The sequence below is a fragment of the Onychostoma macrolepis genome, chromosome 07 (genome assembly GCF_012432095.1).
Source record: "Onychostoma macrolepis isolate SWU-2019 chromosome 07, ASM1243209v1, whole genome shotgun sequence".
NCBI classification, from domain to species: Eukaryota; Metazoa; Chordata; class Actinopteri; order Cypriniformes; family Cyprinidae; genus Onychostoma; species Onychostoma macrolepis.
Window position 1 is genome coordinate 10,316,189 of NC_081161.1, and position 18,468 is coordinate 10,334,656.

An 18,468-nucleotide genomic window follows, 5' to 3' on the forward strand; every position below is an offset into this window, starting at 1 on the left:
TCAAGAAACCACTACACTTGTTCTCTCACGGACCAATACAATGGGCTTATCTGTAGATGCACTATCAGTGAAATAGAGGGGACGGCAGAAGAGAGGACCCATCTGTGTTGTAATCACTTCCTTCTCCACAAGCCCACACTGCCTTTGGGCCTGACCGCACACCTGTGTACACACAGCTGCACACACACATATGCACACAAATACTTGATATCACATGAAGAGAACATCACTGATCAAAATAAATTATTTATTTCAAAATTTCATTACAAAAATGTCATTCATTTTAAATAGACATGCTGCTGCCTTAACATCTTCAGTGTTTTAAAATCAATTCATATTATTACCATTGTTTTATTTTAAATATAGATTACATTTAAAACACATTTTTGAAATTTCATCTATTACCTGCTAAATAAAACACCACAGAAATCAAGTATATTTAAAACAGTGCAGTGCTTTGTATTGTGGACACTTCTAATCACTCATGCTGCCATCTACTGTTCAGTGAGGAGACATCACAATCTCCTTTCTTTCAAAGATCAGATCCGGACACAGTTCTTCAGTCTGTGGTTAAAACTCAAATCTCTCTGAAGACTGATCTTGGATCAGACATGGTTCAATCAGAGCGAGTAGGGAAAAACTGGCGAAGAAGGTCCTTCTTATTCACCTTGCCCATCTGGTTTCTGGGCATGTCTTCCACCAGGATCAGCCCTGTGGGAATGGTGTATGGAGCCATGTGCTCTCTGAAAGAAGAAACCAAAAGAGAAGATCAACTTAAGAAAATAAGAAATCGTGGATTTCTGTTGTTCTTTCACAATTGTTGTTTGTTAGATGGTCCCAAATGAGATCCTGGGTAAGCTCACGGCAGATGGTGATATACATCCTAGCTAACAGTGTTAGTTTAGCTGACACATAATTTTCATAATAGTTTTTTGTCAGCAACATTTTTTTCAACCAAAATGAGACTATAACTAAATGAAAACCAGTTTTGAATGATAAAACAATGAAAAAAATATCTTTGTCAAAAACAAATAAAATTGTCAAAATGTTGGCTGTGTCTTAGGTGAACACGAACAGAAAAATATTGAATGTGTATTAGTATAGTGGATCCATGCATTCGGTCTTAAAGTGACAGCAGCCTAATATACCTGCTACTTCCTGTGTCCTTAATGTTAATCAAACAACAAAAAAGAAAAATCACTCATTGCTCTTGACTGAATCACTTTAGTAGCTTTAATAAGGATTCATCTAGACTAGGGTTGTCAGTGGATTAAATTTTTTAATCTAATTAATTACATGATGTGTCGATTAATTAATCGAATTAATCGCAAATTACATTTGGCTGTGAAAATACCCCCAAAAGATTATTAAACGCTATTTTTGTGTTAAATGAGAAAGTAGACATTACAAGTAGTAGCTTTAAAAATAAATATTTTTTTTGATTCAACGTAAAATTGATTTCACATAAACGTTCAGGCTACAATGGCCTAAGATAAACTATGGAACATAAAAGAAGATAATTTGAGAAACATCTCAGTTTTTTTTTTCGTTCATGCCATGGAAGTAATTTGTAACCAAAATAGCTTTGTTACCAACAGTATTCAAAACAGCTTCTTTTATGTGCCACAAAAGCAAGTAAGTCATTCAGGTTTGAGTCTAAATGATGACATAATTAATTAATTAATTAATTAATTTTTTATTTTTTTTTGGGTGAACAGTCTTATTTAATTTTTTTTAATGAAATAATATTCTAAATAAGAAACTAAAACTGCCAGCAGGTGGCGGTAAATATCTTTATGAGTCTTTCATTCGATTCGTTCAAACGGCTGATTCGTTCAGGAATGAAGTAAATGGCTCACTTTATGAATGGTTCTTTGAATCATTGATCCACACGATTCGTTCAAAACATGGATTCATTCAGAAACTAAACACTGCTGTGTTGCTCGGCGACACACGACAATTCTTCTGTGGCTTTATCCACCTTTTTCTTGCCGTAAAAATGGGCCATTTGTAAATTCTATGGGTCAAGCTTTCGGTCTCGTCCGCGTCCCGCTATTTTTAGCTGTACAAAACAGTTCGTTTTGCTGCTTAATATTAAAAAAATTGGTGTGTCTTACCATATTATTTTAATGTATTATATTAATTATGAACACACTGGTTTGTAGTGCAAACAGTTTTATCATTTACTGCACGTTGTTATTCTTCTCGTTATTTACCTATAGAGGCTAATGACCCGGAAGTATCACCCATAGGCTTCCCGTTGAAGAAAAAGGTGGATAGCCTAGGTAATATTTTTGCTGGCAAAACTGAGCAAAAACAGACAATATTGTGTTTAAAATATAACACAATATTAACTTCAGCTGAACTGTTGTATAAAATCACATTTAAACGATATATTAGAGACAAAAACAGCACTTGTGCGATTGCTCTTGCTGCTCGTGTAATATCGCTTATCATATGACATAAATATGAAACAAAAAACTCATACAGGAGCATTTTTGCCCCCAATATCTTATAGGGCATAACTGCATTTATGGAGATGTTGCCCAGCATCATATTTGTCAACAGTCAACTGTATGAAATATAAGATGACGTACAGGTCTGGGGGCAGGGCCAGTGCGTTAACTGCGTTAAAATATTTGAATTGCGTAATTTTTCATAATTAACTTAACGCTTGACAGCCCTAATCTAGACAATATGCCTGTTTTATTATGAGAAGTGGTTTTAAGATAAAAACGTTATACCGTATTGACCCGAATATAAGACGATGTTTTTTTCTTGGAAATACATCTGAAAAAATGCGGTCGTCTTATATTCGGGGTCTAGACTTTGACATGTCAGTAATACACCCACAACAATAGGTGGCGCCAAAAACGCATAAAACGAGTGTGCCATGAAATAATGTAATGTGTGTTGTAAAGATCGCGAGTGAAAACAAAAGAAAAAGAAAAGCTTACAGGGGTATGAGTCATGACTGTCATGTTAGCCTGATGGGAACAAACTTCCTCTGTAAGTGATTTTAAAACATAAGACAGTACCCAGATTTGAAGACTACAATAAGATTTCACTTCTACTGATAATAAAATTTTGGTAGGCTACTATGAGATGGATAGCCTAAATGTTATATAATTCAGACGGGCTACCTGTAATTTCAATGGTATATCAAAAAGTGTATGTCAAAAATGTAATTGTTTGTACATTTTACCAGTATTTACAATACTTTAAAAACAAAAATTAAAATAGGAAAAATATGCAATTTGAAAATAATTTAAGAAAAAATGTGTTTTACAGAGACAAAAAACAAAAAAACAAACAAACAAGATTTGGTTTTCAAAAAGCAAGGCATATCTGGAAAAAGGGGGGTCGTCTTATAATCAGGGTCTTCTTATATTCGGGACAATATGGTATGTCATATTTAAATCAAAGTCTATATTGCACATTCAAACCTTAATAATTCATATTACCATTTCTCCAATAATATATAATAAGTTATATAATATAAATTTTGGAGAAATGCTTAATTAACACATTGCAATTTAAATAAACCCATTATATTTTAGTCGTATAAATCTACTTCAGTTGACTATCTACTTAGTCAACTGAAATCCTATGATATTTAGTCAACTAAAACTAGACTAAAACAATTAACATGACTAAAATATGACTAAAATTAAATGGCATTTTAGTTAAACGACTGACTAAAACTAAATCAAAATTTGCTGACAAAATTAACACTCCTAGCTAAGGCAATAATTAAACGTGTTCAGTGTTGTATAGGAGTCACACGGGAAGAATTTCAATTCCATCAGAAACTAAGATTCATCACAAAGGTGATGTTTGAATTAATTTATTGGTGATGGATGAGCTTGTGACTTTGTGAAACAAACAAAGCATTTTCTGTAATACCTGCCTTGAACCCCTGAAAATGCAACATTTACTTGCATCGTGTAATAACAAAACATGAAATCAAGCTTTTGCAGCTAGAATCATTTGTACAAATGTACTTATGTAGACCATACTTCTTTTTCAGGACCAAAGAAAGAAGTCTTGTTGCAGATGGCAAAATCATGAAAAAAAAAAAAAAATGTAACTTCATAAAATTGAACTCTGGGAGTGGAAGGAAATAAAGATGTATTATAATTTAATGCTGCATGTTGTTTTATATGGAACATGTGGTGAAAATGTCTTCAGGCAAAGCAAACACACTAATGACTTTGTGCAGATGTGAAACGTCACAAGTGAAATACACACATAAATACATAAAATGACAAAAAACCTCTTGCATATCTTTTAACGCAGCCGCCATCCTCTATGCTAGAACTTCTGTTGTATAAAACGCTGCCAGATACATGGAATTCGATTAATTCCACAAACAATGAAATCAGCGTGAAATAAAGACAAATACTAAAAGGCAGAGTGGAGCGTTGAGCTAATTAAATGTTTTGCGCTCTTGCCCGACTCTTGCGGTTGTCTGCAGTACAGGCCTGGAGCCGTCTTTATCATCTTACGTTTTTTTGTGTGTGTGCAAAAATATTTTTTTATTCTGTTTTCTTCTATATAAGTCCCTTCCAGCAAGGTGTCTCTCTGTTAATGCCTCCTCTTTTCACTCCCTCTCTTTTCTCTCTTCCCTGCAGTGGTTTGAAGATTTTGAACGTACTTCTCACTCCAGAATATTCCGCTCTTTACTGTAGCCGCATTCTCTTTGCATGCATGTCTGTGTGCAGTGTTTGTGTAACTTTCAGCTCATCATCTCCTGTCTTTCAACGCCTTATGACATATATAGAGTGACGATTACGCAGGATGACAGCTGGAGTTACGTGCTGGGGAGTGAGCATCTTTCCCTGCGCATGTTGCTCTTTGCTGGGCTGTGCTGGAGGGGCTAGGACAGGTCAGAAGGGTCGCCGCAAAAAACACACGCGGCAATGCACCAGCAGGGCACAGCACTGCTTCCAACACCCCCACACCATATGGAGCTCACACACACATAGAGAAAGAAAAAGCCCTGAGCTACTTCCTGTAAAGGGACATGTGTCTTCTGACAGAACTTGCGTTCAGGCAAAAATGGTACATTTGGGCAACAAAAGTGACATTTTAAAAAAGCGAGAGAGAATGAGGAATAAAATGAACATGCAAAGAGCACGTTAGACACCGTTTCTTTCTTCTCACCATCATCGGTTTCTTTCTCCGCCTCTTCTCCCACCAAAAACACATCTGTTCTTGCAGCATGCTCCTAAATGAGTTCTTGTCCATGAGTGTGTCTACGTGTGTCTATTGTTATTTATACAGAGGCTTTTAAAAATCCTCTCGAGTCTAACGCATGTCCTGAGGGATTCCAATCGACGTCTGACTCAACATGCTACACGTACGCTGACGCAAGCCCAAAAAACACTTCCAAACACACCGCTGTGCTCCACAATAAACTACTTGCAACAAGGCTGCCGGTGCATTTCAGCAACATTTCATCACCTGCCTGTTTTTTTGAGTAAGTTCAAGTGTGTCTTGCTAGATGCTGATTGACACTAGAAAATTCTAGTCTTGTCATATCGCATTCAGACCTCTAGGGGAGCTGCAGAAGAAGAATGATGTAGAATGTAAACTAGTATCAGCTTCTGTGAGCTGTTCTATGAGTTTTACAAAAAATAAATAATAATAAACAGTAGTGTTGACAGAGCAACAAATTCACTGGTGATGAATGGTAATTCTACAAATGCTAGCACTAGGGCTGGGAGCGATATGGCCCAAAAAATTATCATGATAAATTTTTTCATATCAGTCGATATCCAGTTATTACAATAAATGTCAAAATTGATTTCTTTCAAGTTTAAAGGCAGATTTCTTCTCCCGAGTGAAAGTTGAAATCAGACAGTTTCACATGTTTTAAACTACTTGATGGCATGATTTAAATTTATGTTAATTAACAAAAACAGTAACATCTGTAAAAACTGTAACAACCTCATATTTATAGGGTAAAATGTAAATATTCTGACTGTTCGAGTTAGGACTCTACTTAACCAAATTAACCATTCGTAATCTATAGTATCACACAATTAGATCATGATAACCAAAGATAAAACCACACATACCACCTCACTACTACGGAAAAATTTAATTATATGGTTTCTATGGCATTTGTATGAAAAACAGCAGCCTAAATACATGTAATATAAATACAAATGCACAAATGCTATAGCTTAATAACGACCATTACTCAGTTTAATACATGTCTACATTAATAATATAATAAAATACCATATTGTATATCCGGTGAAATATTAATATTGAAATATATATTGTCGGTGCTGTTTCATTGGCTTGAACATTGTTTTGTTCCTCTTTTGGTGCATAAACATGACATCAAACATTAATAGAACACGTTATCGCTCTGTAAAGGGAGAAATATTTTGTGATAAATAAGTGATCGAGCTAGCACCTATATTTAATAAATCTTGCCTTTGAGAAAATCAGTCAGGACTGCTGGGATTGTCATGGTATTAATATACATGAGGTAAGATCAATTTTATGCATCCACTTTTTTACTCTTTCTCAGCATGTCTCACATTTTTATATCCAAGAATTTGTTCTGTTTGAACAGCCCCTTAATGGGCTGAATAAACTGCAGTATGGAATAACTTATTCTAAACTAAAGTCTGTTTCAGTGAGGATATGACTTACCTGGCCCAGGCCTTTAGCTGTGACAGAGTCAAAGCCTTCCCCTTCCTCAGCTGCACAACTGCAGTGACTTTCTGGCCCCAGGTGGGGTCTGGAGAACCAATCACAGCCACATCTAAAGCAAAGCAAAGAAGAAACAGTGCATATTTATTCTTTTGCCCATATGTACATTAGGGGTGTAAATCGGATGGTTCGTCACGATACAATACGATATCGATTCTCAGACCCAGCGATACGATATTTGCCGATACCTCAAAAAATTCTACGATACGATTATGATTCCATTCGATACAGGAGTATATCGATCGATATTTCGATATTATGATATTATATACCTATTTTAAACAACAATCTACATTTTTATTAACTCACAAATGCAAACAAAATATATAACATGAAACATGAATATTTATCTGAAATTTTCACATCCTATACCTCAATTGGGACATTCACAACAAAAAAATAGGCCTATACACTTTTTAAAAAATTAAATAATAAAGAATATAAACAATTGGAAAAACAATTCTGGCTGCTACTATGGGCTCAGTGCTAAAAATCTTTTCTACAGATAACCAAATTAGAAGCAATAGCAGAAAATAAATACAATAGAACAAAGACACAAGTTCAATAAACAGTGCTTTTCAGGTTTTTCAGCTCAGTCTAAAATTAATTTTCAGGTACGCTACAGAAATGTAATAATCAAATGTAAAATAACTACATAGTCTTCACTGAATAAATTAAATATAGATTAATAATTTTTGATGTTACAAAGGTTATTTAGTCAGGAGCAGTGAGCACTTGTATTTTTCTTTGACAGCATTAGATTTATTATTAGTTTGCTTTCACTTTAAAGGGGTCATATAATGGTACATGCACTTTTACAAGTTGATTGTACTGAAATGTGTGTTAGCAGTGCCTGTACACAACCATCATAAAATGATAAAAATCCATCCAGTGTTTTTTAATCTCCTTATTTGTTTTACCCTGTCTCAAATCAAGCCGTTCGACCGTGTGGCGCCACGGTCGGACGCCCCACGATGCTTGATTGACAGCAGTGTTTCAACACAGACCCGCCCTTGCTCGTGAGCGAGCTGTCAATCATAGTCCGGCGTCATTGTTGATATACGCTGGAGCTGTCTATGAGCAGAATGGCGTCTAAGCGATTGTGGTGTTCTGTTCTCGGGTGCAATAATGAACACAGCAGTCATTTTGATGTTCCTAAGTCCGAACCACTGAAGACACAGTGGCTGAGTTTTGCTTTTGAAGGAATATTCCCCACGAGCAACGTCAATGTTTTCATGTTTGCGCGAATCATTTTTCACCAGACTGCTTTATAAATGAAGGTCAGTATAATGCTGGTTTTGCTAAAAGCTGCTCCTGAAAAAGAATCGGTACCAACTATTCGTGTTCCTGCTGAACCTCCAGAAGAAGTGAGTGTAACGTTTAATTAACCTTATATTAATCTTTATATTAATCTTTGCAAATCGCTAGCACGCTTCACGATGTATGTGGCTAATGTTTACATTCAGGGTACATGCATGTTTTCTATTCTGACGTTCTCAATATACTTAATAATCCCACGTTTATAATGAACAAAACGTTATGGTTATTGTGTTATTACAAACTGTGTACGCAGATATTAAAGTTAACATTATAACACTACACTAAGCTTACTTTTGTAGATGGTTTATAACGGTGTCTGTTAAGAAGTAATGTAAAAAATTTAAATAAATAAAAAACAGTTATAACTGCATGAAAATTAATGGTAACACAATACCTGCAAAATACTGTTTACATCCTGCAAATGCATATGATCCAAGACTATAAATACTCTAATTGATGTTTTCAATATTATGCCAGAATAAGTTATGTTATCTGATCACATATTTACTTTTGTATAGGCAAGCACATCTTACCCTCAACTGTTGTCAAGGCAACACTCCACGTGTGTTGTGTCAAAAACGCCCCACAGAACAGAGGGCGGGCGAGCAAAGCTCATTAGCATTTAAAACACACGCACTAAAACCGTGTGCTGAAAACAGAGCTGTTTTGAGCAGGTAAAATGAGTGTTTTCTTACAATACTAATGAGAATTTTTAATTAAAGTATATTACAAACTTTCAATTTAGACCCTAAAGAATCATATTAGCTTGTACAAAAATGGCATTATATGACCCCTTTAAGAACGAAAGCATGGATTTAATATACTTATACACGTGCGTTTTCTTTCTCAACTGTTTACGTTAAGACATATGCCTAACTGACTGTGTTTATTAGGATATTCGCCAAAACGCGCATTTTGATGTAATTTTGTCTGTATTTACTCATCCATGAACAAAAAAGCGGAAGAGAGCTCAATTTAGTATTTGCACGGTGTAGACGCGGCTGTCTGTGTGCGTGAGCTTCAGATGTGTGCGCAGAAAACTTCTCACACAGCGCTTGACTGTTCCGCAAACGGTCCCGAGCGTCTTTTATGCTCGCCTGGTGCCTTTGGACAGTCCTTATATTGAGTCCTGATACGTGAGTTTGAGAATGCACGTGTTGGCGGTAATGCATAGACGGACATTATGTGAAAATGTGTACAGTGCCAAAATAAAGGTGCCTATTTATACTATAGATATCGATATTTTACGCGTGGCATCAATGCATCGTATCGTCAGACATCGTATCAATGTATCGATCCATATCGATAAATCGTTACACCCCTAATTTACATGTGTATTTGTGTGAGTGCTTGTGTACCTGTGATATCTGGGTGGGCAAGCAGATGTCTCTCCACATCTAGTGCACTGATCTTGTATCCTCCACTCTTGATGATGTCCACTGATGTGCGGCCCATGATCCAGTACACGCCATCTCTGTAGAGTGCAGTGTCACCTGAAAAAGCATCCAGAGCGGTCAGAGATCCCTTCGAGTTACACCTGCCTCCACACTGCTCTCTGGTTTAATGGGGGTCTGCGCCTCTATTAATCGCTGAAGAGTCCATATGGGGCTCAAACAGTGATGTAAACGGCTGTATAGTCTACATCCTCCTGCTACAGCTGTGTGTGTGTGTGTGTGGTTGCTGCATGTTGTCCTCTGCTGAGCTCTAATAATAGCCTGTAGTCAGGCTCAAGATCTTCAACTTGCAATCTTAAAAACCAATTGCACAGAGCTGCTCAGCTGGAGACTGCTTAATTACCACCCCATAACACACAAACACACTGCAGCCATCAGCAGCAGGAGCAGTGTGGTACACCCTATCCAAACCAGGTGCAGGTTTCCAGCATCAAGTTTCCTCACTGAAAGAGTGCTACAAAGTGACAAATGCAAAGCCAATCAAAACTTGGATATACAGCTATATGGATCTGAAACAGAATCTGGCTCAAATTCTGAAATTAATGTGGTTTTGTGGCCTTTGTTTGCATGTGTCTCTGAAGTCCAAGAGACCGGAGTGTGCCCTATGCAACAATTTATGGATACTGTCATAAGCTGCATCCAAAAGTAGTAGTACAGAGAATGTTGTACCTCACCATTTAACAAAAAATGACAACTCTCCCACAGCCATAAGATCAGTGTCCAAAGTGTCCAATGTTTCCACAATTTTTTTTATGAATACTGCATATTTGGACTAACCTGCCATACTACTTTTTGCATACTAGTAGTAAGGAAGTAGACATATCAGTTTGCATGGCTTGTTGCAGTCATTGCCGTTTAGGACAACATCATATTAACACCAAAAATTTGGAACCATTAGCTTGTTGCTTTATCGTGACGTGTCTGGTTAGGACAAGGTGTTAGCCTCCACTTTAACACACACCTTGATGAAAGGCCAAAGTTTTCAGTCTGAGTCTGAAAAGTACAAGTCATCACAAGCCAGAATGTCTTCTAATGTCTTTAGCAGAGCGGAGACAAAGATACTACTCATCGAGTGTTGGGGCTCAGCTGGGGCAAGACCATGAAGCCGACAGGAAATAGGTCATAGCAGGTGAGTGACTGAGTGTGAAAGAAAAGGAGGAAAGAACATTGGGCAAAGGTGTTGGATGTCCAGCCTGGATCATTATTGAGTGCTAAGCCCCAGCTGTGGCGAAGGGGAGTTGAGAAACGAGAGTGCATGTGTGTGAGGTGTGTGAAGGTTAAGGATGATATGTCATGGGTTATAGTGTATGAGTGTGTGTGGGAGAGGGTGGTTAAGTTGGCAGGGCAAGGGGAACTAGACATAGGCTGTGACTGGTTGGAGATGAAAACCAGTTGATGAGTGAGATGGGAATCACATCCCCAAGATCAGTCAATACATCAGCATCTAACAACTCATTGCCACAAACTTTAATTAGTTTCTATCCTTTATTGCCACAATGCTTCCACCATTCCCTTCCTAAAGGAAACATAATTTTGACCATGTTCCAGTAAGTTACCACCTAAAAACCATCAAAATTACTGCATGATTTACTCACCCTCAAATCATCCTAGGTGTACATGACTTTCTTATTTCAGATGAATACAATGGGAGTTAGATTAAAAAATGTCCTGGCTCTTTCAAGGTTTATAATGGCACTGAATTGTGGTCGAGATTTTGAAGCACACAAAAAAAAAAACATCCATCCATCCATCATAAAAAGTACTCCACACGGCTCAGGGGAGTTAATTAAAGGCCTTCTGAACTGAAGCGATGCGTTTGTGTAAGAAAAATATCCATATTTAAAACTTTATAAACTGTAATCTCTAACTTCTGCTAACTGTCACACACACGCATTCATAAGAGAGTGGCAATCCAGCTGATGACGTAGGCGTAGCACTTTTTCACAGCCATTATAAAGCTTGGAAGAGCCAGGACATTTTTTAATAATACAAATTCCGATTGTATTCAGCTGAAAGAAGAAAGCCATATACACCTAGGTTGGCTTGAGGGTGAGTACATCATTGGGTAATTTTCATTTTTGGGTGAACTATCCCTTTAAGAACTACATAGCAACGCCTTTGCAACACCCATAATACCCCAGCATTGTAGTGGGGAGTCTGGTACAGGCAAATGCACTTTTTTTTTGTTTTAGAAAATGTCTAGTTTCATTCATACTTCCTTTAACTCATTAAACTAAGGTGCCCATACTGGCTGTAAGTGTTCAAACCTCACTTTAAATGTAAATGCTGAGACACAATAGTCAGCTGTCGGGCAATGTTAGGCCACGTGGTCCGTACTGTTAGCACTACTTACACCCCCATCAGTGGCTTTTTGGCCAATTGAGCATGTTGAATCAGTGGTGGAGTCCGTTTGTGAGAGAGATCACTGTGACTGTCCGTTCAGCTTAGCAAACCAGTGCATGAGGAGAAAAACGGTACTGACGGAAGCTAGCAAACGAAACTCGAGCGAGAGTGATGTGAAAGCAAGTACAATTTGTATATCTGCAGTCTTAGGGCGTTCACACTTGGCGTCTTTTTTGAAGCTGCCAGCGTCTGTTTTACATTATAATCCTATGGAGTAAACCGTGTTTTCAAAAAAGTTGACCACCTGTGTCTTTTTCTGCAGCTCAGAGCGTCTTTTCAAGTTGAAAAAAGTTAACCTTTTCTGAAAAAAAACGCCCTACGTCAAGCGCCTTTTTGACAGCTGACCAATGACAAGCGAGTGGCGAGCACAAGAAGTACAAGGAGTTGTATAAAACCGTGCATCATCCAACCGGAGCTCCTGGACTAAATTGTTGGAAGCACCATACAGTTTCCTTCCTCGTATAATGTCACGCTCCCACAAAAGTCGTTGTGAACCAACACCCTCCCCGTTAAATTCAAAAGGCAACATTTCTGCAGCACACAGTGCTCGGCTACCGTTGCAGCTGTTGTTATAGCAACAAAAGACGCCCCTCGGCTGCTATTTGTAACCAAAACGCTGCCAGCTTTTTATTTTACTGAAAAAGCGCTCTAGTCAACTTTTTCTAGTCAAAAAAGACGCCAAGTGTGAACACGCCCTTAGCTCTTCTGGTTTCCCCTTTTGAATGACATATACAGACTACTGCCATCTGCTGGTTTGGAGAGTTAATTTCCTTTCACACAGGTGCTATTTGGCGTTTGACTGTCATGTGGTGCGTTGAAAATGCAACTTTTTGGCCAAGAAACAGGTGACATGAGGCGGCTTTCATCACTGCTAATTATCTGATGTTGATTTGCTGTGTCTGGGCCTTTACATAGAGTGGGTCACTTCATGGGGGCAGATATATTAAGATCACATGACTAAATGTAATTACCGTATTGACCCGAATATAAGACGATGTTTTTTTCTTGGAAATACATCTGAAAAAACGCGGTCCTCTTATATTCGGGGTCTAGACTTTGACACGTCAATAATACACTCACAACAATAGGTGGCGCCAAACACGCATAAAACGAGTGTGCCATGAAATATGTAATGTATGTGTGTTATAAAGATCGCGAGAGAAAAAAGAAAAAGAAAAGCTTACAGCGGCACGAGTCGTGACTGTCATGTTAGCCTGATGGGAACAAACTTCCTCTGTAAGTGATTTTAAAACACAAGACAGTAGGCTACCCAGATTTGAAGACTACAATAAGATTTCACTTCTACTGTTAATAAAATGTTGGTAGGCTACTATGAGATGGATAGCCTAAATGTTATATAATTCAGATGGGCTACCTGTTAGTTTTATGGTATATCAAAAAGTGTATATTTTTCAGTGTCATTGCTGGTAAATTAAAATTAAAATAGGAAAATTAAAATAGGAAAAATATGCAATTTGAAAATAATTTAAGAAAAAATGTTTTACAGAAAGAGAAAAAACAAAAATAAAAAAAACAAGATTTGGTTTTCAAAAAGCCTTTTTCCAAAAGGTAGATCTGGAAAAAGGGGGGTCGTCTTATAATCAGGGTCGTCTTATATTCGGGACAATACGGTATTTTAACTTAGAAAACCGGTTGTTATTGGACACTTTTGCTAATGCGATAAATTAATCATGGCTGATGTGGATAGTGTCAGTCCAGTATGCTTGCCATATCAGGCAGATTTTTTTGTGCACAAAGTGTACATAGAAAAACAACTGCCTTTTTTCCCAGTAAATTTTCAATAAAGCTCTACAACGTGCAGTGTTTTATCACTTTTTTCTCTTCGCCTCTCTCTCTCCATCTCCAGCGAGGAGCACAGCATCAATAGAGGGCCCATCTGTTCCCATACATCAGGCTCTTCATTTCAGTTTATTAGCTGGGATAAATCATAAATATTTCATTATACATCACGGGCGGCTGTCGCAGGGACGGCGCAATTTATCAGTGCTGCCCTCTCTTGCTGCCCAGCACCGGAGCAATAAGCTTTCCAGTCTATTAAACAAGATTGATACAGTGTGTAAATTTAGATATTGGGAATTTCTTCACAGACCACTGCTCCACAGTGATAGGCTGGGGTGAGGTGAAGGAGAAGTGGGTGGGTGGAAGGAGACGAAGAGAGTGAGCAAGGGATGGGGGCGGTGGGGAAAAGTAGCTGGGTGTTAACAGCAGTAAGAGTGTATTTACACTCGCCCCATCCCTCTTTAAAATAACCCCATCCGCAAACGCAAGGTGTAATTTGGTCACAGCGGCATAGCTTCCTTCTCATGGAAATGAACCAGGAACATGTTTGACATGGGGACAGATAAGCTGTTGGTGTGTGAGAGGAGAGAATTTACAGAGGTTTTTGTCCTCTTTAAGAATCCATAATGCCCCTGGGGAGGGATCAAAGGTCACAGAAAGTATTAAACCCTCATGTCAGGGTTTTCTTCTATGATTAAAAGCAAAAGAAGGTTGATGTTGAGGAGTATGTGGATATGAATAACATTGTGTCCTAACCAGCTAAAAAAAAAAAGAAGTGTGCTACCACCTCCATCGAAAATAATTTTTGCCCTAACCAACCAGCAAACAACGAGTAACATTTTGTTGATGGTTTGGTTTCTATTCCTGCAGCAATGCCCTGGGCAGGCCATATAACAGTACATTATGCAATTAAATAAATAAATTTAAATAATTTTTGATCGACTGTGATTATGCATCTTCATGTTCAGTGAGGACAGACAAATTGTTTGTTGCTTTGAAATTGTGCCATGTAATTTGTAGAAAAATATTTTTTAAAAGAAAAATTGGGGGAAAAAATTTCTATGCCATATTCAAAAGAAGTTTCATTTTAAAGACTAAAAATGTCATGTGATGTAATCATCAAGTAAAAAATAACATCTTTCACTTGCACCATGAATACATGTGAGTGTACACATGTACATGTATTGTATTACATTTTTGCAACAAATTTGTGACATTTCTTCAAAATTTGCCATTCTGACATTGAAATAGCTGATTCATGTGATTCATGCACATGAGTATTTTTTAGATCAATTATATATGAAATGGTTTAAAGGCTAAAATGTGAGGTTTATAATTTTAAAACTGTTTGTTTATGTCAAAACTATTTATATTTGAGGCAAGGCAAGTTTATTTATGCAGCACATTTCATACACAGTGGTAATTCAAAGTGCTTTACATAAAAGGAAGTGAAATAGTCATTAAAAAATAATAATCACAACAATAAAAACAAGGAATTTAAAAACAAACATTCTCAAGCTTTGTTCAAACTCTTCTGCACTAAGTGAAAAAACCTTCCAAAACACCTAACTATTCCACTACTTCACCCCCTACTCACTTTGACCATCATGAACCAAACAAATAGAACTCAGAGATCCTACTTTCAACTGATTATCCAACACACTTGTCTTTCTTTGCCCACATTCTCTTTACCATCACAGCACTTACTTTAACCTTATGTTTAAACTTTTAAAATGATATAAAAATTGATTTAAAATGAATGAAATAAAATGAGGATGAATAACAAAATGCATTTAAAATGAATTTAAAACAGTTAAGAATAGAAAATGATTATACATAAAATACAGTGAAATCAGTTTGGAGTATTTGAAGTGTAAAGTTATTTAAATTGTGGCTTTTACAGTCATTTTACAGTTTAGAATGTTACCATAGACATTGGCTACCTAAACTACAGTTCTATAATAATATTGGAATTTTCTGAAAGAAAATTTACTTATTACTTCCTGAAGAATTTATAGAGTACAGTAGGCCAATTAATCATTATTATTTGAGCTGATCTTCCCCCTCCTTTCAACAATGCTCATAATAAAAGAAGTGTATCCAAGTCACTGTATATGTGAAATGCATTTTTAAGGTATTAATAAATTAATGCTGTCATGCCATTGACTCACAAGCCAAAATTCCTGTAAACTGCTTTGAAACTAATCAAGTGTCTCCCAGAGGCTCACAAACACTATAAGCAAACGAGACTGAATGATTGATTTTACATTGTTTATGAGAACACAAGCACAGTTACATAGACATTCTCTCTAACCACACACCTAACATCTATACATTTAACAGCAAAGACCTCTGATTCTGCACACCATGTCGTGACTCATTTACATGAGGTAAACAATGACCCGTCAACTACATGACAACTTTTCTGGACGACTAGTAAAAATGAGTAATTGTGCGAACGCTAATATGAACCGCTCCATGAACACAGTGGCAGCAAAGGCATCAGTCTACTGAAGTCACTGCAGAAGCGCTACGGCCCAGCGGCTTGCCTAATTAAAATGATAAGAAGCTTTATTGCACTAGTTCTTTTTTCTCACTGTCTGGCTGAGGTGTTTAAGTGAACACAGCCATGTTGCATGCTAAACAAGTACGAACACATGATGCAATGAGGAGAAAGCATCCCACAGACAACTCATGCATTTAAAGCAAAGTCATTCTTCACATTATTTCCATATATAGTGTCATCTCAGATGGTGAGCTGAGGTTTGGTGATGCTTTAACATAAGAAAGCCAATATGCTTGGTTTAGATTTTTAACTCTTTGATTTAACAGGACAAAACGTGTCATTTTTGCATACACACAAAAGAATTACCGGAACATGCCAACAAACACATCTGTAAAATCTCCTGGCACATGCCAACACTTAAACAAACATAAATAGGCTATTTTGCTGGAAGCTCAGGGTATAAACAAAAACAATGCAACACACGCACACCATACACACACATACTTGCATGAGAGGCTGAAGGGGGTTGACAGCTCTGGAAAGGGCAGTGTGACAGAGGCCATGTTTCACGTCCAGCACACTTACACATCAGTGAACAAACACAGCACTCTGACAAGCTGTGAGCTCCACTGCTCCTCCTGAACATGTGTGAATGACTCTATATTCCCTGACAGCCATGGAAGCAAAACTGAGGTGAGGAACATAGGCTCTCTGGGTCTATAAAACTTGAACTGAGCTTCTGTTGGATATTTATATAAATTCTAAAGTGAAAAAAGAAGAAGAAGAATAAAAAAGAACCATATTAAGCATTTATTTAATTACTCTATTTACTCTTTAACTTATGTTAAAATGTAGGCTTATGTATCAAATATGATACAACAGGCTTTTGATAGACAATTTGTATTTTTTATCTTACTTTTTAAATAACATCGGCACCAAATTGCATATTTTTTTGCCAGATTTGGATTAAGATGATTTTGGTTTTAACACAGATGCAAACAGACATAACAAAACCAATTTGGGTTTCAGCATAAAAGCGTGTTAGTGTATTAAAGATTTGCTTGTAATCTGTGCTGCAGTGCTCTTTGAGATGAAAAAGGAACAAAACATATGAAAAACTAGATCAATGAAGGATAATATTGACAGTCAGCACATAAAGTGCCGTCTTCCTCCAAAATAAGCAGAACTCAGAAAGAGTTGTAGATTAAGTGGGGCCTAATGGAAAGTAATCTCTGTTAAGTAACCAGATATACAGTAAACACTCACAACTACATGAATATTAATGCATGAATTTAAGACCATTATAACACTTCCAGCTCCACAGAAAGGCTAATGAGGATGAATAACAAAACAAGTGCTGACAAAACACAAATGACATTTATCGTCCTTAAGGGTTTTTTTCTCATAAGTTGCAATCAAATTTGCATAATTCTACTATACTCTTCCTTTAAAAGAATCAAACTCACCGCTTTAAGTGGACCAAAATTGCATTCACACTGGCCTTGAAAGTGGATTCAGATCTCATTTTGGTCCCCACTGTAAAAAGGGCCTTAGTTAATTCATTGTTCATTGAAAAACAGTCAATTGTAATGATATTATTGTAATGTAATACTGATAATGATGACCATAATTTTAATATTTGTGTATAATTAGGGCTTTCAAAATTAACACATTAATTTATTTGAAATAATAAAATTAATTTAGTACTGGCATTATAAGCACCAACGCAGGTGTCTGCTGTAGCAAATTAGTTTAAAAGGGAATTGTATATAAATAATTACAATTAATTATGATTAATTACAATTATTTATATCGGCTGACAGTAATAACTGTAGCAGAATTAAATTGCCATCAACTGATCTGTCCGTCCAGCGAACATTCAGTGTAAGTTCATATCAACTCTAAGAAAGGATATTTTCTTGGCCACAGAAAATACTTTCCTAAGTATTAATACATTAGAGCATGTAGTAAAGATCAAAAATCGTAAAGGGACATTAATTTGCAAGGCAGAACCAGAAACTCATGTAATTTGCGCACACAACTTTTATTAACTAAACGCTAACACACATAACTAATCTAAACAAACAAACATACATACACTCACGCGTATATGCAAAAGGGGAGCTAAAGTGGATGAATGAAGCCATTAGAGAAAACAGAATGCAGTTATGGAAAGAGTCAGTTAAGCACCTGAGTAAAACCATCAGCGCCGTTTATAAAGGGGTCTATAACTTATACTAAACCTCTGTTTAG

General features: G+C 36.8%; 1 protein-coding gene across 4 annotated transcripts in view; it reads right to left on the reverse strand.

The window, feature by feature from the left end:
* Positions 1-262: 262 nt before the first annotated feature.
* Positions 263-18,468, reverse strand: part of acsf3 (acyl-CoA synthetase family member 3) — a 56,459-nt gene continuing 38,253 nt past the window's right edge. For all 4 annotated transcript variants that reach the window (XM_058783493.1, XM_058783496.1, XM_058783494.1 and 1 more), the window contains 3 exons: positions 9,411-9,545; positions 6,673-6,784; positions 263-743 (listed from right to left, as the gene is read on the reverse strand). In XM_058783493.1, coding sequence (XP_058639476.1) covers positions 617-743; positions 6,673-6,784; positions 9,411-9,545 — 374 coding nt within the window. In that variant the 3' untranslated portion in view covers positions 263-616. The remainder of the gene's footprint in view (positions 744-6,672; positions 6,785-9,410; positions 9,546-18,468) is intronic.